Genomic DNA, 21,550 nt, shown 5'->3' with positions numbered 1-21,550 from the left:
AAATAATTAATTGTTCATTTTTTTGCACGGAATTTATGAAGACTTGAGTCTTCTTAAATTTTCTAGTCTTTTCTATTGCAATTAAATTAAAATCTCAAGATTTTTTATGTAAATAATAAAAATCATTATAAATAAGTGATTAAAAAATTTTTTTAATTTTATATTAATTAATTTTTTTAATTTAATTCAAAATTAAAAAATTTTTGAATTATAAATGAAGACACTTGAAAAAAAAAAAAAAAAAAAGTTAAGTATGAATCAGCGTTAGACGATGCACCTCATCTTATTCCGTATTTCTCTGAAGGTCTCGCGGTCTCTGGACCTCGTTTCTCAGAACTAAGGGTCTGATCATTCCGACTTTCTTATTCCGTCATCATATATTACTCTCTCTATAAATGTATATATATATATATATATATATATATATATATATATATATATATATATATATATATATATATATATATATATATATATATATATATATATATATATATTTAATTCCATTCACAACTTTTTTCTCTCACACTTACAGACAGCTCTTTGCCGAATTTCGCCGCTGGATTTAAAATATATATGTAATTTTACTACAATTCTCTGGCTCCATTCATACGAAAATCACGTGGGAAAAGAGCGGGGATTTTTATTTAATATATATGTCCAAGATTTAATAATATACAAACATATTAAGTTTGTCTTCCGTATCGATCACTTCTTGGTGGTTTTTAAAATTGTCAATCTGAAATTAAAAAATTTTATTTTCAATTTTTAAAATTTTATTTTTAATTTAAAAATTTATTTTTAATTAATTATTGAAAAGTGTCGAGTCATACATTATTTTTTTTTTTATTATTACTTATCGGCGTACTACTTACTAAAAAAATTTTAAAAACTTTTTAAAGATGAATCATCTTATGCATAATCGAGATCTGGTAGAAGAAAATTTTAGTTTCTGTTCATCTGTTCAAGAAGAATGTCATAATTTTTGTTTTTTTAATTATGATAATAATAATAATTTACCAAAAAATGTTGACATGGAATTGTTGAATAAAAATGATCCAGTGATGGTACCTACAAGTAAGTAAATTAAATTAAATGAAATAATTTTATAATTAATCAAAATGTATAAAAAATTTAAAAAAAATTTTTTTTTATAACTAATCATAAAATTTCTGAAAAATTAAATATCTAATTATATAAATTAAATATTAAAAAAATTTATCAGATATATTAAATAGAAAAAAAAAATTTACAGATCCAGCAGAATGGAAATCAGAGCACGTTGACGGGTGGCTAATGTGGTGCAGCCGAGTGTTTTCAATAAACCCACCTCCAGAGCGCAGCAAGCTACCGGACAGTGGCGAGGAGCTGATAAACATCACCAGTGATAAGTGGGGAAGAATTTCGGGAGGAAAAATCCTCGCCAGACACCTTGGGTACCTCAGGTTGCAGGCTACAGGGGTTTACGACCACGAGCTAATTCAGGAGCAGACAAATGGTAAGTAATTTTTATATTAAATTATTAAAAAAAAAATTATTAAATTATTTTAAATAAAAATTTAACTCACCTAAAATTTTAAATTAAACTTGTTTATTTATCCATTAAGATTATCTTCTTCCGAACTCACCCTCAATCTCAGGGGACCCAAGTCTGGTCATTTTATTTCTAAACGTATATCTCTGGTATCAGTTAGCAGTAAATCGATGCACTGTTAGCGATTTAATTAAAATTGTTTATTTTTTATTAGTAGTATAATAGCCCTATTATTTTCAAAATTTAAAAAAAAATTTCCCAAATTGTAAAAAAATCAAGCCACAATTTTCTTACTCATAATCCATAAATCTCCTAAGTCACAGTGACTGCAGATTGCTGGTTAATAATTATTTCTCAAAGTATCTCTCCCTTGTTATATATAATATAATAATATAATATAGAATAGAATAGAGTGGAAGCGTTTATTAAAAGGAATCAGTGTGTTATCACATTGAGACCTCATGAATAAACCATCGAGTGTTTAGAGCTAAAGTAGGAGCAGGAGTAGGGCGACTTAAAGTCCTTATACATCCTTTAAGACTCCCACAGTCTTTATCTATATAAATATATATATATATATATATATATATATATATATATATATATATATATATATATATATATATATATATATATAACATATAACATCAAGACAAAGAGATGGATGACAAGAGACATATCCACGAGTGCTCGCCCCGTGAATTTCTCGGTGCAAAGCTCACCACAGGGTGCAACTATATTGTTTTCTTGATGAGCTTTTATATAACCTGTATATTTAACGTTTAAGATCTTCAACCTTATTCCGTGCTTTCCACCTTTTGGAATAATTATTTGGCTTTACTGGGCTTGACTGATTTATGGTACTTGGAATTTTCAAGTTTTCAAGTTTTGTCTTTCTTCTTGTTTTAAATCTTCATAACTTTTAATTTTATTCTTCAAAAAATTTCTTTTTGGTCTTAAAACTTTCCTTGAATTCTACCCTAAAATTTACAAAAATAAATTTTTAAAATATCAATTAAAAAAATTATATAATTAATTATTTACCAAAATTTTGATTTCTTCGTTTAAAAATTGTGAATTTTAAAATTCTGAAAAAAAATAAATAAAATAAATTAGTAAAAAATTTTTTAAATTGATAAGAATTGAATAAGACATTTAAAAATTTTATTAAAAGAAAAATAATAATAATAATAATAAAAATAAAAATAAAGTGAGGACTAAAAGAATATATAGTTTTATAAGAGTTTTCACGAGGGAGTGAGAAAATCCACCGGTTACGAGTGAAGTTGAAGAAAGTCAGAGAGGGGGTGAAAGATAAGGGATGAAATGACTTGGGCAAAGGTCGCTTCCTCAGATACACTTTGTCCATTGGACACGCTCAACCACATTCGCTACTTAATTATTTTAATATAACTTCAGTAAAATTACCCAGTTAATTTTATTTTTAATTTTAAATTAATTTAAATTCAAATAATGCTAAACAGAGTGCGTAAAAAATTGAAAAATAAAAGTGGTACTTATTGGAACTAGTGAAGTTGATTATTTTTGTGATGTGGAGAATACAGCATCCTTTGAATTTACAAGATTCGAGAATTCATCCCGCTATTTTTTATAATGGTATTATTATTATATTTTAATTATAGAAGTTTGAATTATATTCCGCGAATCGCTAAGTCGGGTCTTAAATTTATATATTTATTTTATGTCGATAAAAGACTTTCGGTGTAGCTTAAAAATTTTTTAAATTATTATCCATTTTAATATTTTAATTTATTAACAATTTTAAGAGTAAAAAAAATTTTTTTAATTAATTATTATTAATACATGAAAAATTGTTTAAATTTTGAATTTTAAATTCAAAATTCTGGGTCAAATATTAAAATATGAAAAAATCATATCAGATTTTTTTTATAGAAAATAAAAATAATAATAATGTCAACAGACTTTAAAGCTATCAAATAAACACCGAAAGTCTTTGTATAAACAAAATTTATCGTCACTTAGAAATAGCCGCCACACAAGAAGTGACAATATCAGGCGGATCTTTTATTTTGTCTCAACACTTAAAATACCCCCTGGTGCTGTTGTCCCTAAAACGCTAAATAAAGATATATATATATATATATATATATATATATATATATATATATATATATATATTATTTAATTCAAAAATGACAAAATTACAAACTTAAAGTGAGCGGTACCTCTTTGTCGCGTTATCTAAATATCCACCATTGACTTTCTTTTTTCTACGAACTAAGAATTAATTCATCAACCGGGTGGTCTTGTACCTATCACCTACATTAACTAAACTCCACCTTCTTTAAATTTTCGGCTTCGTCTTTTCGACTTTGCGTTAAATCTCCCGCCAAAGAACCGCGACTCTGTAAGAAGAAATGAATTTTTTTTTGTTAAATTAATCTTGGATATTTTTTAACAGAAAGGCTCAGCCTTCTTCAAAGATCCTGTTCAATTATTGGCTCAGGAAATATAACGCTATCTTCTTCGGTGGCTTCGGTAATCGCTGCTGGCAACAGCGGCGGTCAAGTACAACTCTGGCAATTTCTTCTTGAGTTACTCGCGGATTCTGGGAACGCCAGTTGCATCACTTGGGAAGGCACTAATGGAGAGTTTAAACTTACTGATCCTGATGAGGTTGCTAGAAGATGGGGAGAACGTAAAAGCAAACCTAATATGAATTATGATAAATTATCAAGAGCGCTAAGGTATTGACAATTTTTTTTTTTTTTTTAAATTTAAATTTAAAGAATTAAATGTGACAGCTTATTTTTTTACAATAAAGTCAAGATAATAATAATAATATTAATTAAAAAATTTTTTTTAATAAAAAAACTTTTTTTTTTTTTAATAAAAATAAATTTTTAGAAGTGTTATTATTATTATTGTCAAAAATTTTGAATCAAAATCTAATAATAATAATTTTAAAGCCTTAAACTATATAAAAATTTTTAAGTTTTAATACTTACTGAATCTGTATTTATTCTTCTTTAATGTTAATTGTAAACATTATAAAATTCACGAGTTCCATATATTCATATTCATACCAACGCAACTAAATCTTCCAGGTATTACTACGACAAAAACATAATGACAAAAGTCCATGGTAAAAGATATGCTTACAAATTCGACTTCAACGGGTTAATGCTCGCCTGCCAAACGCAGACAGGACTCTCCTTAGAATCTTCTTCACCAACTTCTTCATCATACTCCGGATCACAGTATCAACATTACTGGACATACTCTCGATACTCACCTTGAATAACAAAATTTTTTATATTAAATAAACATAAAAAATAAAATAAGTATCATCTATTAATTTATTCCCAGTTTCGATTACAAAAAAAATCTGTTAAATAATAAAAAAAAAAAAATTAATTTAGTATCTATTGTAGCCGCGGCGTCCTCTGTCACCCCAGCCGCGACCTCTGAAGCCGCCTCTGCCTCCGAACCCGCCTCTGGGACCTCCCCGGAAGTCATCGCGATGAAATTTATTCGGAGGCGAGGAGAACCCAGTGGAGTGTCCACGAGGCGGCCGGCGAGACTGGAAGCCTCCACCAGTGATAGCGTCCATCTCAAAGCGACCCGCGTTCATTCCACAGAGTTCCTTGATCGTCGCCAAGACCTTGTCCTCGATAGGACTGAGCTCCAGGATGGTCTCTGGGTCCTTCGCTGCGCGAACGACCAAGCTTTCCAAAGCGGGTCTCAAAGCGACAATCGCCGCAGCTTGCTCCGGGTTGATGTCCAGGTTGATCCAGTTGTCCAATCTGATAACGTTGTCGACGAACTCCACCTTCCTGGAGCCGAATAGCAGAAGATGTATCGGTGATACCATCGTCAGCTGTTTGCAAGAGACGGCTCGGGTTCGGATCTTCTCGCCAAAAACGAAGAACGGGTACGGGAAGGTCTGCTCGAAATTGCTGCAATTTACAGAAGTCTTGTGAATCAAAGCGTCTTTTGATTCTGTGGTCAGCACTTTGCGCTTCTCTTTATGGTAGCAGACGTTCGGGTACAGACCCATGCACAGGAGAGCTGTGATGGTGTCCAGTCGCACGTCTGCGCCTGCTTGGTAATTTAATGGAGTTGGGCAAAGAGTCTCTTCAGGGAATCCTGTAGTTTGCAAGAGACTCTGGAGCTGGTTTTTGGCCTCCCAGGTCACACGGAGAGTTGGTAGACTTAAACCTGGAATTTTATAATTTATTAGAAATTTTTTATTAATTTAATATTCATGTTTAAATGATAAAATTGTTTGGAGGAATTTTAAAAATTTGGAATTTTTTAAAATTAATTTTTAAAACTAGTGAAATTATCAATTTAAATTTTTTTTTGGAAAAAAAATTTTTTATTAAAATTTTTCTAAAAAACAAAATTAAAAAATACCTTTAGAGTCGCAGAAAGCTTGCTCAGCATACTCTCCACCTCCACGAGCTTCCTCCCAGCACTGAAAGGCGTGCAGCATAGCAACATGGTCGCTGTACCTGGCACCAGCGAACCACTTCTGTTGAGTGGAGAGTCTCCTCATATCAGGACCCATGTTGTAGACCTCCGGGAAGGTAGTACTGTTGGCCGCCATCGTCGACAGAGCATCTCCAACTCTGAGCATGCATCCCATGATCATCATCTTGCCCAGTCTGGGTTCAATAGGCAGTCGCGCGAGGATTTTCCCCAGAGGAGTCAACTCGTCGTTTGAGTCCAAGCACTTCATCTCCCGGAGCATCACCTCAGCCTCGATCACCGCGTCTATTGGAGGCGGCTCGATGGCTTTGGACAAGAACTTCCCGATAGAGCCGAGATTCAGCAGCTTGATGCTCAAGGCAAGCTCGTGCAGCGGCGTGCGGAACATCTCTGGAGTCATGTGCTGCTCCATCTTGTTGAACCGGGCTTTAGAGCACAGATGGAAGCAAAAGCCAGGTCTGACACGTCCGGCTCGACCCATTCGCTGCTCCAGGTTGGTCTTGCTCGCCCAGACTGTCGCGTAGTTGGTCATGTTGTTGTGGGAAGTGAAGAGCTTCATCTTGGCTTTGCAAGAGTCTATTACATAGACTACGTCGTTGATTGTGATTGAAGTTTCTGCGATGTTCGTTGAGAGAATTACCTGAAAAATAAAAAATCTTAAGTGTTACTTTTCAAAATAAATTCTCCAAGCAATTTTTAAATTTGCCGCGCTTGGTATTACAAGCCGCCATTTTGTGGCGCGGGCATTGAACCCGCCATTTTGTCGAATACATTTGTCAATCTCTTTTTTTAATGATTTCTAATGAATTAGCCTTTTATAAATGTGTTTATTAAATTACCTTGGTAACATCTGGAGAAACTGGCTCGAAAACTTTCCTCTGATCTTCTCTAGGAAGCTGCGAATGCAGGGGAATAATAACATATTTAGAGCCTCCAAAAACTGGATGCTGTTGAAGATGTTTCATCAGCGCAAAAATTAAATTCCATCCTGGTAGGAACATAAGAACAGCCCCAGGAATTCCTTGCCTCCTGATGTACTCCAGCAGCGCCTCAATCAGCTCAAAACTGATCTCCTTCTCCGACAACTGCGCCATGGCGTTCTTGGTGTGCTCAGAATAATCCGGACTGACAAATTTGTTCATATTTTCCTCGGGCTCAGCGTCTGGCAGCGAGTCATCAGGATCCCGAGACTTGCGTTTCCTGGAGTCCATTGGCGGGACAAAATTGGTCAAGTGAACGCAATCCTCTAGGAAGTACTGCTGGACTGGATAAGCGCGACCCGGGACCTCGATCACGGGGCACTTGTTGAAGTAATCGCTGAACAGAGACGTGTCTATGGTCGCTGACATCAGGATCACCCTCAAGTCGGGGTAAGTGTGAACCATATCACGAAGTAAGACCATTATAAAGTCCGAGTTGACGTCTCGCTCGTGGATCTCGTCGACGATCACGTGGGAGACGCCTCGGAGTCCTCCCTCGAGTTTGCGGAGCAAAACTCCGACTGTGCAGAACATTATGCTGCCGTAGGGTCGCGGAAGCTGCGACTCGAACCTCACGCTGTAGCCTACTGACTGTCCTAGAGGCTCGCAGCGCTCTGCGGCTACTCTGTCGGAGACCGAGACCGCGGAAATTCGGCGGGGCTGGGTCACTACTATGCTGCAGTAAGCGCCTTGCTCGGAGGCGATGTAGTCGTCCAGGATGAACTGACACACCTGCGTGGTCTTTCCGCAGCCGGTGTTTCCTCTGATTATTATCACCGGGTTCTCGTTTATTGCTGCCATTATCTCGTTTTTCATTGCGAACACTGGGAGAGTGGAGCGCTCTTTCATACTTTGCTTCAGCGAAGCATCCTGGTTAGAAAAAAAAAAAAAAAAAAATAAGAAAATTTTTTTGACATATATATAAATATACGCTAGAGAAAAATTTTCCAAGTAAATACCTGCAACTGACGCTCCCGGTGATCCTTCATCATATCAACAGAAAGAGCATCCAGCGGAGTAGTAGCGAGAGGCCCTTCATCAATATTGCAATTGATCCAAGGGTTCCAGTTGGGCTGGGGCGGCGACCAAGAAACTACTCCCGCAGGCTGGGGGTTCGAAGAAATAAAATCATTCAGCACCTGGTCGGTCACTAGAGAAATCCCCGGCTTGGACTCCGGGTTCTGGACTCCTGGTTCTATTTTTTCCGGCATGGGAGCGCGGCGAATATCAACAGGTCTCACGTCCAGGCCGTTGAGGACTTCGTAGACCTTGTCCATCAGCTCCGGGGAGATTTTCACCGGGTAAGGCTTCATTTGCTGAGTTTCACGGACCTTTTTCAGAGTTCCTGAGAAGGGCTCGATTACTCCAAGATGGTACAGTTGACGGACCAAAGACAGAGCGCAGCTTTTTGAAGCTGTTTGCTTGTTTGACGCCGTTTCTCGACCGGTTATGTCTGCAAGTATTATTTTTTATTTTTATTTGAAAAAATATTATTAATTTGATAACTTACTTCTTCCCAATTGCTTCACATAAATTGTCATCTCAGCCATAAAGCTTCTGTAAAAAAAAAATAATAATTCAATTTAATCATAATATTTTTTTTAAATATTTAAAATAAAAAGCGGTAAATTTTAAATAAAATAATAAAACTCACCCATTGGATGAATTACAATCCAAGACGACCTTGAAGTACACAATAATCATAGATATCTTCACCATCATCAAAGCTAGTGTTGATATTTTTCAATACAAGCTTTGATTAAAATGACATGACAAAAATTTAACTCTCAGCAAAATTCATTGATACAAAAAGTATTAATGAGCCAGCTGACCAAATAAATAAACATTTCCATTTGTTTGTTCAGTTTATAGTGTACTCCAAAATAGTCTTGCTAAAAATATAAATACTAGAGGATTTTATTAAACCGTACCTAGTGTGGTCGGGACCAACGGGCGTATACTTATAGTCGGTATTAATTTTGTTGGTTTGCATAAACTGGTGAAGCTTTGACTTGGCGTTCTCGATGGTCCAGTTCCCATGGATCGCAGCATTGACATCTAGGTCCTCGGCTTCCTCGACGCGCTTCTGGTCGGCGATCCGGTCCATGTAGGTGTAGTTGGACTCCCCGCGGTCGTTGTAAGGTCTGTAGGCTTGGCCAATGTCATTCGGGCCCATTCCGTCCTGGAAAACTGATCTCTGAGGCGCTGGACCTGGACCAGGTGCTGGACCAGCTCCTGCTTCCAGTCCCGTTGGACCAATGTCTCCGGGGACATCCTTTGCAGACACGTGGCCTGTTCGCACCAGGTAGTTGATGAAGTCTCGCGATGCGTTGCCCTGCGCGTCTTTTTTGTTCGTCGAGTTTCCCACTGCGACGTAGTCGAAATTGTTTACTCGTAGCTCGCACAGAAACCGTTGGCGATGCTTCAAGCCTAGGTGAAAAAAATTTTTTTTATTAAATTTTAAATCAGCTGTCAATTGTTTTGGATTTTTTGTAATTAAAAAAAAATTGACATGTAAAAATTTTTAAAAATTAAAAATGCAATTTTTTTTAAAATAATTTAATTGTTAAATAAAATTTAAAATTGGTCGTGACAGCTGACTTTAATGTCATCAAAAATTTTAAGTGTAATTTTAAATAAAAATTTTTTTTTACTCCAATTTTATTTAAAAAAAAAAAAAAAAAAAAAAAAAAAAAAATGAGCTAATTTAATTATATTTAAGTAATATAATTAAAATATTTATTTTACCTGTAGGTCTAACATCAAACTGAGGCTCTTTGCCATTTTTAGTGCACCATTGATGCAAAAATGATTTAATGTCACCCATTTTGACAACAATCAGTCAAAGTTTATTATTATTTCAGTTCTAATGAAATATGAAACTTAATTTATTATTAGTAATTAGTATTATTAATACAATTAAAATTGTAAAGTAATAACTAATTACAACTAACAAAAGACGCTCTTTTGTTTTTGGTTAGAAATTTATAAAATGTCGATCAATATAAATCAGTTACTAAAATGACCACCAGGTGGCGGTAAATCACAAAGTTAAATTCAAAAGACCTTGAAACTTTCTAACGAATGAAAATTAAATAATAATTTTATTATAATACTGAAGTTAGCAATCAGCTGTTAATTTTAAAAATTTTTTTAATAAATCAATTACAATAAAAAAATGCTTCTAAAAATTATCACTTGTAATTTTTATTAATTTTCACATGTTGAATTTTTTTATTAAATTTTTTTTTCGTTATAATTTAATTGATATAAGATTCTAAAAAATTTTTAATATCTGTCAACTTCAGTGTCATAAAAAATAATTTTTTTTTTTAATTATTGTGGAATAAAAAAAATTAAATAAATTACATTTAATGTAAGTATTTTTAGAACTGTCAAAATAATTAATATAATCATTTGAAAGTTATCTGGAGTAATAAAAAAAATTCTAAATGTTTTTTGTACCAACAGTGATATTCTGAAGATAAAAATAACTTACCGCAAAACAATGAGACTAATGATGGATAACATATGATTGAGAGTTATAATGTAACAAGAAGTAATTCATTAGCTCCCACTCGCTACTGACATATTATCCAATGATGTTGTCTCTCTCTGATCATCCGCATCCGTAGTTTAAGTTGATAGTTGTCTTCTGAATCACGCATTTGATTCTGAAGAAAAAAAAAAAAAAAAAAAAAAAAAAGTAAGTTATTTATTTTGTAAAATAAAAATGAAAATTTAAAAGTGTTATTTTGTAAATTTTTATTGATACCGGTGAAATGACAAATAAGTACACACTGAGTGATAGCGAGAGCAGTGTTACGTTTAGTAACAGTGGATCTACTCCAAGTGGAAGTTTTGGATCAGAAACTGATGATGAGCATCATGAAGATTTGGCTAAGTAAGTTTTTATTAATATTATTTGATTTAACAGCTATTTATTATAGCAAAATATTTTATTAAAATTAATTATGGCATTAAATTTAATTTTCTTTAACAAATAAATTATAGCAAAAAAAATTATTTAAAAAATGGACTTGTTAAAATTTTATTAAATTAAAAATGCAATTCTTTTTAAATAATTTTTTAGAACAAATTTTTTTTTTAAAGAAAATTTAAAAATTTTCAAGTGACAGCTAAATTAATGTCATAATTTTTTAACAAATAAATTATGACAAAAAAGATGACATTTAGAAATTTAAAAAAATTAAAAATTAAATTTAAGTTAAAAATTTTTAGAATTTTTTTTTTTTTAATTAATTTGCAAAAAAAAATAATTTTTTAGAACAAATTTATTTATTAAAAAAAAAAAAAATTAAAAAATAGTCAAAATAATTATTTTAAAAAATGTAACCTTGCAAAATTTTTAAATAAAATAAATTTTTATGGTAACATAAAAAAATAATTAAAAACAAAAATATCAGCTGTGATGAAAGCACCGCTTAAAACAGATAAAATCTCTTTAATTACACTCTCATGTGTCATTATCTAAATATCTTAGATCAGCAATTTAAATATTTACCCAATACAGTTTAAAACTTTGAATTATCACAGTCTGAAGGTTCTTGTCTTGCAGAGAGCACTTGAAAAAAATTTGTTCTCACCAAAAAATCTAGCGGTAAGCAATTAGATAAATCATTACAACTTTCGATCACATTCTCATCGATACAAATCACCTTACTTGCTCGCGACAATTATGTAAATCTACTCAGACATTGTCATCTTACACACACATATTTATATTATTAAAATGAGCATCTTGAGAAATGGTGATAAGTCCAAACACTAGACTATATCACTTCAGGGTTATCAGGTCATTTTTATACAGTTTTTAATAATTATTATTTACTCTTAACTTACAAGGACACTTGTCTGTATTCAGTTCAAGTTAAACTCAAGAACTAGTTGTCGGAAATTCGCATTTAAACACTTATTACAATTTAATTAAAATGCTGCCGAGATACGACGTCGGTAGCGCGGTATCGCTACAAAGGTGTAATAAATTTTTTAATACTTGCAGTAACTAATTTTTTAAATGAAAATTAAGTTAGCCGATGTTTAAAAACTTTTAGAATTTTTTTTCACTTAAAAAATTATTATAAAAAAATTAAAAAGCTCTAAGTGCAATTTAAAAAAATTTTTTTCTCATTTAATTAATGAAAAAAAAAAAAAAAAAAATCAAAGAATTTAAAACGTTGGCTAAATTAATTTTTACATTTTTTTTTATTTGTTTTAATGACTGATTTTTTTTTTCAGGGTCCCTTTGCAGGCGCCGCCGAGACGGAAAAGTAAAATTGCAGTGATGAACCAGAAACTTGATACTGGAGTTGATATTGCGGACATACAGAGTCCGAATTCCACTATCACTAGTGTCAACAGCATCAGCAGCTTGCTTAAGGAAAAACTTCAGTTGTCTATACCTCAGGCGCTACGCAGCAATAAAAAAAGACAGAATGATGATTATAGGTAATTTTTTTTTTAACTAAAAATTTTAATAATTGAAAATTTTGTGAATTTTTTCAGATTAAGGGCATTCGTAGGATTTTTATTTTTATGTGTGATATTCCTGGTAGGCTTTGCACACGTATATTACACACAAAATGTTCTCCAGCGAGCTTACTTTGAAAAATTCAGGTAATTTTTTTTTTTATATAAAAAATGAGAGATTAAAAATTTTTTTTAAATTTTAAATTTAGCAAAAAAATTTGAAAATACTCGATTTTTAGATACATAATTAAGAAATGACCTAGTATCTTGTGAACTATTGAAATTTTTAAAGATATATTAATTTATTTAAAAATTAAAAAAAAAAAAAAAAAATTACCACCAGGTTCAACAAAAACCAGCGAGTTCTCCACGTGTACAGCAGCACAGGCGCAGAAACAGTCTCAGGAAAATTAGGCAACGGAATTCCAGAAGACACTGGAGTGTTCCCGTGTCTCCCCAACGATCAAAAGTCGGATTCAGTGTGCCTAGAATGGCTGCACTACTCCAGATTGTACCTATCGCACAGCAAGCGGGACTCGATGCACTGCTACCACCTGACCTGGCAGAGCTTGAACCCTCTGTTCAACCCGACAGATTGCTTCGACTGGTCGCTGCGCCGCGGCCATTGGTACGGAGGCGGCCAGATCCAGAACATGGCCTACCCGTTGGACTCGGGAAAGCTTGAGCTCTCGGCCTTCGTCACCGGGGACATCAGACGGAATCCATTTGGCAATGTGCTCAAAAGGTATTTCTTGAACTCAAAAGGCGCGACGATAATCGTCGACCCTGAGTCGCCGCTTTACATCTCGATCAACGCGAACCGGACTAAGGAATTCTGTCTCCAGGCGAAGCACGACGCGTTTGCTTACATCAACCATCTCACCCCGCTGCCGCAGTTGAATTATACTATCTGCGCGGCGGATAATATTAAGAACCTCCACTCTCTGATGGCTGAGAAGTCGCTCTGGGACGGTCTCAAGCCCGAAGAGCTCCAGGCTGTCGATGTCTTGCTCTCGGAGCCGATCTGGCAAATTTCCCCGACAAACGAGGCTGCGATTTATAATTACACTGAGGATGTCATCGCTCTTGGCTTTCTAAGGCAAGGTCACGTTCTGCTCAGCGAAGAATGGCAGAAAAGTCCTGGAGATTTTGTGCTGGATGAAGATCGCTTTCCCTCCATGGAGGAGACTATCAATATTATCCGGCGTCGTGGGTTCCAGGTGAGCAATCTTACCCTTTTTATTATTTATTTTAGCAATAATTTTTTTTTTTTCAAATTCAATAAAAATTATTTAAAGAATTTGAAGGAATAAATAATGATCTGATCAACTGTTTGGCCTGAAAAATTACAATCTAAATTTTTAAATTTCCAGGTAGTCTTCTCAATCCAACCGTTCATCTCAACAGAGTCCATAAACTTCAAAGACGCGATAGAAAACCGACTGTTAATATCAGAGCGAGGAAGCGACCCGCGAATTCCAGCATTGACGCGTTATAACAAGAGCAACAGCGCAGGAGTGCTTGACATTACGAACAACAAGACGCTCCCGTGGTTGCTGAAGAAGTTGGAGGACTTGAAGACCAAGTACCACATCCACTCGTTCTACCTGGACTTGGGTACAGCGCACGACATGCCGCACTACTACAAGTGCGACCAACCTCTGACCAACCCGGACCACTACAAAACGCTCTTCACCAAAACAATAGTGAGCTCAATCCCGGTCCTGGGAGTCTCTGGAGCGATTTCGCGACCTAAAGCTCCAGTATTTGTGAGTCTTCCTCCCTTTCCGTCCAGCTGGAAGGCGATTAAGACAGTGATCCCGACGATTCTGAGCTACGGGATGATCGGGTTCCCTTTCATCATGCCCGGAGCCGTCGGAGGAGACGTAGCGCTTCCTATGTCCGACAATAACCCGAACAATGACAACGAGGTCAATCTTCCTGATAAAGAATTGTATGTAAGGTGGCTCCAGCTGTCCACCTTCCTTCCTGTGATTAGATTTACGCACTTACCTAGCAAGTATGATGACGAGAGTGTCCTGGAGATGGCCAAGTCCCTGACCACGCTCAGACAGAAGACTGTCACCCCGCTGTTGAAGAAGTACGCCAATGAGACACTCAGTTCTGGATTGCCCATCATCAGGCCCCTCTGGATGCTTGATCCCATGGACTCTGCTTGTCATGTTGTTGTTGATGAGTTCTCTGTTGGTGAAGAGCTTATTGTCGCGCCGATTTTGTACTCCGGAAGCAGGCAGAGGGAGGTCTATCTTCCCTCTGGTGTCTGGAGGGACGGCATTGACGGCAGCTTGAGGAAAGGCAGCAGGTGGATCCATAATTATCGCGTTGCTGAAGACAAAATTGCGTACTTTGTTAAAATGCCGGATAATATATTGTTTTAAAATTTAATTGCATTTTTTTTTTTTTTTTTAGATGTTTAAGGAGATCCACGAGAAGTTGTAAAATTTTTTAAAATGGTGGAATTATCAATTTAAATTTTCTTGGTTTATACAAGGCTAATTTATTAGAAATCATTAAAAAAGAGATTGTCAATAGTATTCGACAAAATGGCGGATGCAATTCCCGCGCCACAAAATGGCGGCTTGTAATACCAAGCGCGGCAAATTTAAAAATTGCTTGGAGAATTTATTTTAAAATTAGTGGAACTATTAATTAAATGTTAATAATTATTTCATGAGCAAATTTTTCAAAAATTTCCTCAAAAATGTTATAAATTAATTTTAACATGCATATGCAGTTCAAGGTTTGATAGAAATCGATTAAAATTGAGGGTGTAGGTGAAATTACCACGTGAGAGTTTGATCGATTGAATAGAGCTCGAGGAAGCGGAGTTATGTTAGTTTAGCGGAAAATGATAAACTGTGAACCTTGCGCGTGCTTTTATAAAATTCAACGGTATAATTTACGCGATACAGGTAAAATATATAATAAATAAAAATATCTAAATAGATTAGAATTTCTTAATAAAAAAAAATTTGTTTATAATTATTTATTTTGTTTTGTAAATATCAATGTGATTAAATGTCAAAAATCTTTATCGTAAATTGGGTTTGATATTTTTTCAGCGATATAGTCATTTACGATTTAAATAATTTCAAGAGATCCAATAGCACTATTATTTTTTTAAAAAGTACCGTCATAAATAATTATTAAACAGGTCACTGCACTTTTTATTGTAATAGTATGTAAGTTAATTCACACACTCCTGACAAGTGCCAAGAGGAAAGTAGTTTTAAACTGATACTCTTGCGGTTAACTTCTTCAGAACTAGTCTGTAAAAATTATTTTTAAATAGATTACTTGTATAATTTTTTTAAACAGTGTTTTTATTAAAAATTAAAACCAATGATCCCCTCTTATTACTAAACTTTAGCTTGTAAATTTTATAGCGGCAGACACTTTCTGTCTGTTGAACTGTCTTGTCATAAAAAATTAATTTTAAATTGTAAAATAATTTATTTGTGCAATAAAAGTGATATTTTTTTTTTAAAATGGTGATTTTTGGGAAGAAAAACAAGAATTTTACCCGCCGGTTGCTAGAAAATATCGACGAGATGAATGAAAGAATGATAAATCACGCAGAAAATGGTAATTTTAATAAATTAATAAATAAAAATTTTGAATTAAAAAAATTATGCGCCCTTTTAGCATTTGGGTCTTTATATACTTCTTCCTTACCAAAGTACACGCGAGAAACACGCCACCTAGCGGCGCGTTCCAGAAATAGACATAAAAATTCAGAAATAAAATACAATTTTAATTTAATTAATATTCTTATTGACTAAAAAGTAAACTTTTGATGTCTTCTGTTGCTGTTAAGGAATCTAAAAGTACCCAACACCTGTAGAAGCAAATTATTGATCTAAACTTACCACGCCCGCAATTCCATCCCCTGAGGCATGAACCCCCTAGTCCAGACATTGCGCATCAACCCCCTCTCAACTCGCTCCAAGTTCTTAGTGTCAGAGCCGAGGTTTTAGAGATTCAGAATGCCAATAACGTTATGATATTTCCAGCTGCCTTCATGCACGTCAGAGAGAACATCCAGGAACTCGGGAAAGTCGCCGAAGACACGGATTTGTTGTTCCTTAAAGGATTGTTGGACAGTCCTATTGTTAATTCACTTGTCAGGGTGAGTTTAATTGATCTTTTATTTCTTCTCTAGTTGATAATAATTAAATTCATATCTTCAATAGCTTCTTTTCTGAAAAAATTAATTATTTAATTAATAATAAAATTCAGAGCAATAAAATTAATTTATTATTATTAAAAAATTTTAATTATTGACATAAATGTGTAATTAAATTTTAAATACATAGTTTATTTTTTTTTTATTGGCTATATCTTTTGTTAGTCATTCACTTTATTTATTAAATATACACTTGCGTTTAATTAATATTATTTTACTGTGACGTATTGTATGACCTCTAGACACTAGATTATGTTATTTTGGTCAGTAATAATTAAAATTTATTTAGATTTTTATGAAAATTAAATTAGCCGACATTTTAAAAATTTTTATTTTTATTTTAAATAAAATAACACTGCAGTTAATTTTTTTAATTTTTTTAATAAATTAATTACAATAAAAAAAAAACTTCTGAAAATTTTTACTTGTGATTTTTATTAATTTTCAGATGTTGAATTTTTTTAATTTCATTAAAAAAAAAAAAATTGACATTTAGAAATTTTAAAAAACTAAAAATAATTTTTTGGAGCAAATTTATTTGTTAAAAAAAATTAAAAAATTGTCAAGTGACACCTAACCTTAATGTCAGGAAAATTAATAAAAATTACAAGTAAAAATTTTTTTATTGTAATTAATTATTGTTAAAAAAATTTTTTTTCATTAACAGCTGACTGCTAACTTCAGTATTATAAATAAAATTAAAAAATGATAGTGAGTGCTTACTTTAATGACATTAATTTTATTCATAAAAATAAAAAAAAACTCCAATTGTTTGAATAAATAAAAAAATTTTTTTTAAATAATTCCGTCCTGGTTTCTTATAATTAAATATCATAATGCATGCCAGAAGAGAATGTCCCCCACCTGTTAGTAGCTCGAGCATTAAATGAAGACTAAAAAAACATACAAAAGCATTAACACAATAAACTCATGCTCTATATTGTACACACACACACACACACACACACACACACACACACACGCAATAATTACATATAGTCGCGGCGAAGGTACAGTAAAGTCAGTATCGAAGTATTTGAGCATTAAAGAGAGAAAGGCGGCGGGTTTAGGCGCGGCTTCGTGACTCTTCCTGACGGTTTATAGTCGTTTACACTTTTACGTAAAAACACTTTAACTTTTCTTGGTGTCTATTTTAATTTTATTTATTTATTTACTCCATTTATTTAATAAACAACAACAACAACAACAATAATAATAATTATATTTGTTAATAAAAATTAAAAATTAAAAATAATTAAAGAAGAATTTAATAAAAATGAAAGTTCTGTGTTATTATGTGTAACGTGTAACTAGGTAATGTATAGGTGTGCCTTTTTATTATTTATTTTATCAAAAATTTATTATTAATTTTTTTTTTGTGATTTTTTTTTTTTTTTTAAGTGCTGAGTGAAGTTTTATCAAAGAAGAAATAAATTGTGCAATTTGTTGGGTTTATAAAAAAATTGTTGTTATTACACAGATGACCGTGCTCAGTATTGTAATTGTTAAATGATGACTAACTAACTTACATCACTGATATTTTACTCCCACTTGGAATTAATAGATTTAATTTTAGGTGTTTTAAAAATTTATTTGACGTTTTAAAAAATTATTTTGTTATTGTGAAGTGATAAAATTATATTAAAAGTGACAGATTTGAAAATTTTTCAATGGTTTTTTAATTGAAAGACATTTATTGATTTTAAAAAAATTTTTAAGTAATAAATTATTTTAAAAAAATTGATTGAAAAAATTTCACTTGTAGAAAATTTTAAAAATTATTTTATTTTTAAAAAATGTTAGTGTCAATTTTTTTAAATAAATTTTTAATAAATTTTTATAAAAAAATTTAAAAGTAAAATTATGATAAAAAAAATTTTTTTTATTTCTTCTTTAAAAATTGAATTAATCTTAAAAAATAAAAAAAATAAAAAAAAAAAAAAACACGTTAAAAAATTAAATAATAAAAAAATAAATATAAAATAACAAAATTAATTTTTTTTTTAGTTACAAGAAAGACTAGAAGAACCTCCAAAGCAAATTGAACCAATTTGCCCGAACATAAGTGAAGCAGCTGAAGAAATATCCTACATTTTTGAAACTTCTTTGAACTACGAAGCACGAGAATTGTCGCGTATTCTAAAGAAACCTCACGTGAAAGCTCTTTTGGAGACGCATGACAAAGTTGTGATTGCTCGAAAAGCTCCAGTTGTACCTGTTTTTTCAGAGATTTCAAAAATGCCGAGCTTTGATAGGTCAGACACTGTAAGAGTTATTGGTCTACGTCGTCCTCAAAATGAACCACTGGTAAATATTCAAGATATTTGTAAAAATGATTAATAAGTAGATTTAATAAAATTAATAAAAAAAAATTCCAGGGTCTTACAGTTCAAGTAGATGAAAGAGGAAATTTAATAATCGCCCGAATTCTCGGAGGAAGTACAGTATCACGACAAGGACTGCTTAATCCTGGCGATGTTATCATGGAGGTCAACAATAGACCAGTGCACTCTGCTGATGAGTTACAGCAGGCTATCCAAGCTGCTAAGGAAAATTTATCCTTAAAAGTGCACCCTGGAATTTCCAGTGACGTTAACAACAAGCCTATGAAGTCAACTGTAAGTAATTATTTTATAATTTTAATAAAAATATTATTTAATATTTTAAAAAAAATTTTAAATAATTATTTATTAATTTTAAAATTATTATTTAATATTTTTTTAGTGCTACATGCGAGCATTGTTCGACTACGACCCATCAGAAGACACTCTGCTGCCGTGTCGCGAAATAGGACTTCCGTTCTCTCGCAGCGACATCCTGCAAATAGTGGACCAGGCGGACCCGAACTGGTGGCAAGCTCGCCGAGTAGAAGGCGAAGGCCTCGGCAGTCCGGGTTTGATTCCCTCTTTAGAGCTCGAGGAACGCCGCAAAGCCTTCGTTCCTCCAGAAGCGGACTTTGTCCACAAGATCGGGATCTGCGGCACCAGAGTTTCTCGCAAGAAGAAGCGCAAAATGTACGAGTCCAAGTCCAATGGCGAGTTTGACAGTGCTGAGCTTCTTCTTTACGAAGAGGTCGCCAGGATGCCTCCGTTCCGCCGCAAGACTCTTGCGCTTGTCGGGCCCAGGGGGGTCGGCAGGAGGACTCTTAAAAATAGGCTGATTAACAGCGATCCCGAGAAATTTGGGACTATTGTTCCTTGTAAGTATTTTAGACTAATTTTATTACTTAAAAAAAAATCTCAAAAAATTTTTTAATTATTCAATTATTAATAAAAATTTATTAACCAGATACTTCTCGACCTCCGAGAGTCTTGGAAGAAAACGGCAAGAGCTACTGGTTCACAGACCGCGACTCTATGGAAAACGACATCAAGCAGCACCGCTACCTAGAGTTTGGCGAGTACGGTAGCCATCTTTACGGCACTAAATTGGACTCTGTGCGCGAGTTGATCCGTGCTGGAAAAATGTGCGTGCTCGACTGCAGTCCTGGTGCTTTAAAAACTCTTCACAACAGCACGGAGTTCATGCCCTACGTTATTTTTATCGCTGCTCCAGGAATGGAGCAGCTGAAGACTCTCTACGACCACGGAAGATCCACCGGTGCTAGCAGTCGGAATTTGACCGTGAGTGTTCCAAAAAAAATTAATCATCGCTAGTAGAGTCATGTAGCTGCATGTAGATGTTTTTAATTTTATTTAGATTACTCAAGTTTAATTATTATGAAAATTAAATTAGCCGACAAAAAATTCTCAAATGTCTGCTAATTTAAGTATCATTTAATTTTTTAGTTGCTTGTAATAATTCCTGTATTTATTTTTATGTATGTGAGTAGTTTGATCGTCAAAGTTCCATACGATACAGTTCCCGGCGTGCTAGGACTCTAGAATCACTCGCGTCATTGTACGAGGTTTGTATTAGCATGCTCCATTTTTAAATAATTTTTTTTTTAATTTTTACTTCAAACCATTTAAAGATTTTTTTTTTTTTTAATTGTCAAATTTTTATTACTTACTTTTAGGAAGATGACCTGAGATCGACGCTGGAGGAATCAGCGGCCTTACAACGAGCCTATGAAAAATACATCGACTTGGTGATTGTCAATGAAGATTTTGACAATACTTTCCGACAGGTGGTCGCTGCTCTTGACGCACTAGCTACTGAGCATCAATGGGTACCTGTCAATTGGATTTATTAATTTTTTTTTTACTTACTTTTTGGGTCAGGGTTGCAAAAAAATTTTATTTTTGTATCAAAAATTATTTTTTATTAATTTTTTTAAAAAATCGGCTTAATTTCTTTTTTTTTATCCATTATTTATAAAATTTTAATAATTGTTAAATTTTTTAACAAAAAAATTTATTTTTAAAAAATTTCCATTTTTAAATGTCAAAAAATTATTATATTAATTTTTTTTTAATTATTTGTTGTAAAAATCACAAAAGTGACAGCTGTCAGCTGACTTCAGTTTATTAAATTGTTATTTAAAACAAAAAATTTGCAACCCTGTTTTAAAGAATTATTTTAAATAGTAAAATTAAAAATAGTATTTTGTTAAAAAAAAAAAGATTATTAAGAATGCCGTCCATTTACTCGTAAGATTGTTTTTATTTGTATTATTATTATTATTATTATTATTATTGTTTTTTTTTTGTGTTCAATTATTGAATTTTTTATTTTCCTAGAATAGTACAATACTGATAATAAACCATAAAGTGTCTCAATTTAGATACTTTTTATAATAAATATAACAAAAGTGTAAAAAAAATAATTAATAAAATTGTAGTAAAAAAAAAATTAATTTTTTTCATTGATTGAACTTACCTGAATTTCGCCGCAATGATAATAATCTAACCTTAAAATAAA

At 32.8% G+C, this 21,550-nt stretch overlaps 4 protein-coding genes and 1 long non-coding RNA gene across 15 annotated transcripts; 3 read left to right on the top strand and 2 right to left on the bottom strand.

Annotated features, from left to right (window-relative positions):
• Window positions 1–232: 232 nt before the first annotated feature.
• LOC141527907 (uncharacterized) lies at window positions 233–2,048 on the bottom strand. Its single transcript, XR_012479260.1, has 6 exons — window positions 1,569–2,048; window positions 1,254–1,476; window positions 1,021–1,071; window positions 876–929; window positions 534–739; window positions 233–389 (listed from the first exon to the last, which is right to left on the bottom strand). It is a non-coding gene; the product is annotated as an uncharacterized LOC141527907 (long non-coding RNA).
• On the top strand, window positions 903–4,924 carry LOC141527889 (DNA-binding protein D-ETS-6). The gene is made up of 4 exons (XM_074243620.1): window positions 903–1,077; window positions 1,256–1,498; window positions 3,978–4,263; window positions 4,624–4,924. Exons 1-4 carry the CDS (start codon window positions 903–905, stop codon window positions 4,814–4,816), a joined length of 897 nt encoding a protein of 298 aa, XP_074099721.1. The 3' UTR covers window positions 4,817–4,924.
• Window positions 4,853–14,628, bottom strand: Mle (dosage compensation regulator mle). Of its 5 annotated transcripts, none has more exons than XM_074243564.1 (8): window positions 14,494–14,628; window positions 10,490–10,664; window positions 8,922–9,420; window positions 8,501–8,547; window positions 7,950–8,443; window positions 6,850–7,860; window positions 5,936–6,650; window positions 4,853–5,737 (listed from the first exon to the last, which is right to left on the bottom strand). In XM_074243564.1, exons 3-8 carry the CDS (start codon window positions 9,164–9,166, stop codon window positions 4,935–4,937), a joined length of 3,315 nt encoding a protein of 1,104 aa, XP_074099665.1. In that variant the 5' UTR covers window positions 9,167–9,420; window positions 10,490–10,664; window positions 14,494–14,628; the 3' UTR covers window positions 4,853–4,934. The 5 variants fall into 5 exon arrangements, with proteins under 5 accessions (XP_074099665.1, XP_074099664.1, XP_074099663.1 ...); XM_074243563.1 differs by lacking the exon at window positions 14,494–14,628 and adding an exon at window positions 11,516–11,657; XM_074243562.1 differs by lacking the exons at window positions 10,490–10,664; window positions 14,494–14,628 and adding an exon at window positions 9,739–9,968.
• Window positions 10,674–15,816, top strand: LOC141527868 (myogenesis-regulating glycosidase). 3 transcript variants are annotated; one of them, XM_074243580.1, is made up of 5 exons: window positions 10,674–10,894; window positions 12,250–12,459; window positions 12,517–12,627; window positions 12,824–13,700; window positions 13,854–15,816. In XM_074243580.1, the coding sequence occupies exons 1-5, from the start codon at window positions 10,773–10,775 to the stop codon at window positions 14,877–14,879; spliced, it is 2,346 nt and encodes a 781-aa protein (XP_074099681.1). In that variant the 5' UTR covers window positions 10,674–10,772; the 3' UTR covers window positions 14,880–15,816. The 3 variants fall into 3 exon arrangements, with proteins under 3 accessions (XP_074099681.1, XP_074099683.1, XP_074099682.1); XM_074243582.1 differs by lacking the exon at window positions 10,674–10,894 and adding an exon at window positions 11,529–11,611; XM_074243581.1 differs by lacking the exon at window positions 10,674–10,894 and adding an exon at window positions 11,794–11,986.
• On the top strand, window positions 14,928–20,943 carry Vari (MAGUK p55 subfamily member vari). 5 transcript variants are annotated; one of them, XM_074243596.1, is made up of 8 exons: window positions 14,928–16,086; window positions 16,515–16,630; window positions 18,695–18,994; window positions 19,066–19,305; window positions 19,412–19,886; window positions 19,976–20,310; window positions 20,520–20,594; window positions 20,706–20,943. In XM_074243596.1, the coding sequence occupies exons 1-8, from the start codon at window positions 15,990–15,992 to the stop codon at window positions 20,880–20,882; spliced, it is 1,815 nt and encodes a 604-aa protein (XP_074099697.1). In that variant the 5' UTR covers window positions 14,928–15,989; the 3' UTR covers window positions 20,883–20,943. The 5 variants fall into 5 exon arrangements, with proteins under 5 accessions (XP_074099697.1, XP_074099694.1, XP_074099693.1 ...); XM_074243592.1 differs by lacking the exon at window positions 14,928–16,086 and having other exon boundaries at window positions 16,392–16,630; XM_074243594.1 differs by lacking the exons at window positions 14,928–16,086; window positions 16,515–16,630 and adding an exon at window positions 17,741–18,001.
• Window positions 20,944–21,550: the final 607 nt, after the last annotated feature.

This window comes from Cotesia typhae, unplaced genomic scaffold (assembly GCF_013202065.1).
Source record: "Cotesia typhae breed Kobodo isofemale line unplaced genomic scaffold, CoteBio_Ctyphae contig_413, whole genome shotgun sequence".
Taxonomy (NCBI): domain Eukaryota; kingdom Metazoa; phylum Arthropoda; class Insecta; order Hymenoptera; family Braconidae; genus Cotesia; species Cotesia typhae.
This window is presented reverse-complemented; position numbering and strand designations above follow the sequence as displayed.

Bases quoted from the DNA above. Each gene is read 5' to 3' on its own strand.
- Vari (XM_074243596.1), top strand. From the start codon at position 15,990: ATGGTGATTTTTGGGAAGAAAAACAAGAATTTTACCCGCCGGTTGCTA. The intron at 19,306-19,411 runs GTAAGTAATTAT...ATATTTTTTTAG, and splicing joins ACAAGCCTATGAAGTCAACT to TGCTACATGCGAGCATTGTT. The intron at 20,595-20,705 runs GTTTGTATTAGC...ACTTACTTTTAG, and splicing joins CACTCGCGTCATTGTACGAG to GAAGATGACCTGAGATCGAC.
- Mle (XM_074243562.1), bottom strand. From the start codon at position 9,817: ATGGGTGACATTAAATCATTTTTGCATCAATGGTGCACTAAAAATGGC. The intron at 8,548-8,921 runs GTACGGTTTAAT...TTTTTTTTACAG, and splicing joins GTTGGTCCCGACCACACTAG to AAGCTTTATGGCTGAGATGA. The intron at 8,444-8,500 runs GTAAGTTATCAA...TAATACTTGCAG, and splicing joins TGTGAAGCAATTGGGAAGAA to ACATAACCGGTCGAGAAACG.
- LOC141527868 (XM_074243580.1), top strand. From the start codon at position 10,773: ATGACAAATAAGTACACACTGAGTGATAGCGAGAGCAGTGTTACGTTT. The intron at 12,628-12,823 runs GTAATTTTTTTT...AATTACCACCAG, and splicing joins GCTTACTTTGAAAAATTCAG to GTTCAACAAAAACCAGCGAG. The intron at 13,701-13,853 runs GTGAGCAATCTT...TTAAATTTCCAG, and splicing joins TCCGGCGTCGTGGGTTCCAG to GTAGTCTTCTCAATCCAACC.
- LOC141527889 (XM_074243620.1), top strand. From the start codon at position 903: ATGAATCATCTTATGCATAATCGAGATCTGGTAGAAGAAAATTTTAGT. The intron at 1,078-1,255 runs GTAAGTAAATTA...AAAAATTTACAG, and splicing joins TCCAGTGATGGTACCTACAA to ATCCAGCAGAATGGAAATCA. The intron at 1,499-3,977 runs GTAAGTAATTTT...ATTTTTTAACAG, and splicing joins AATTCAGGAGCAGACAAATG to AAAGGCTCAGCCTTCTTCAA.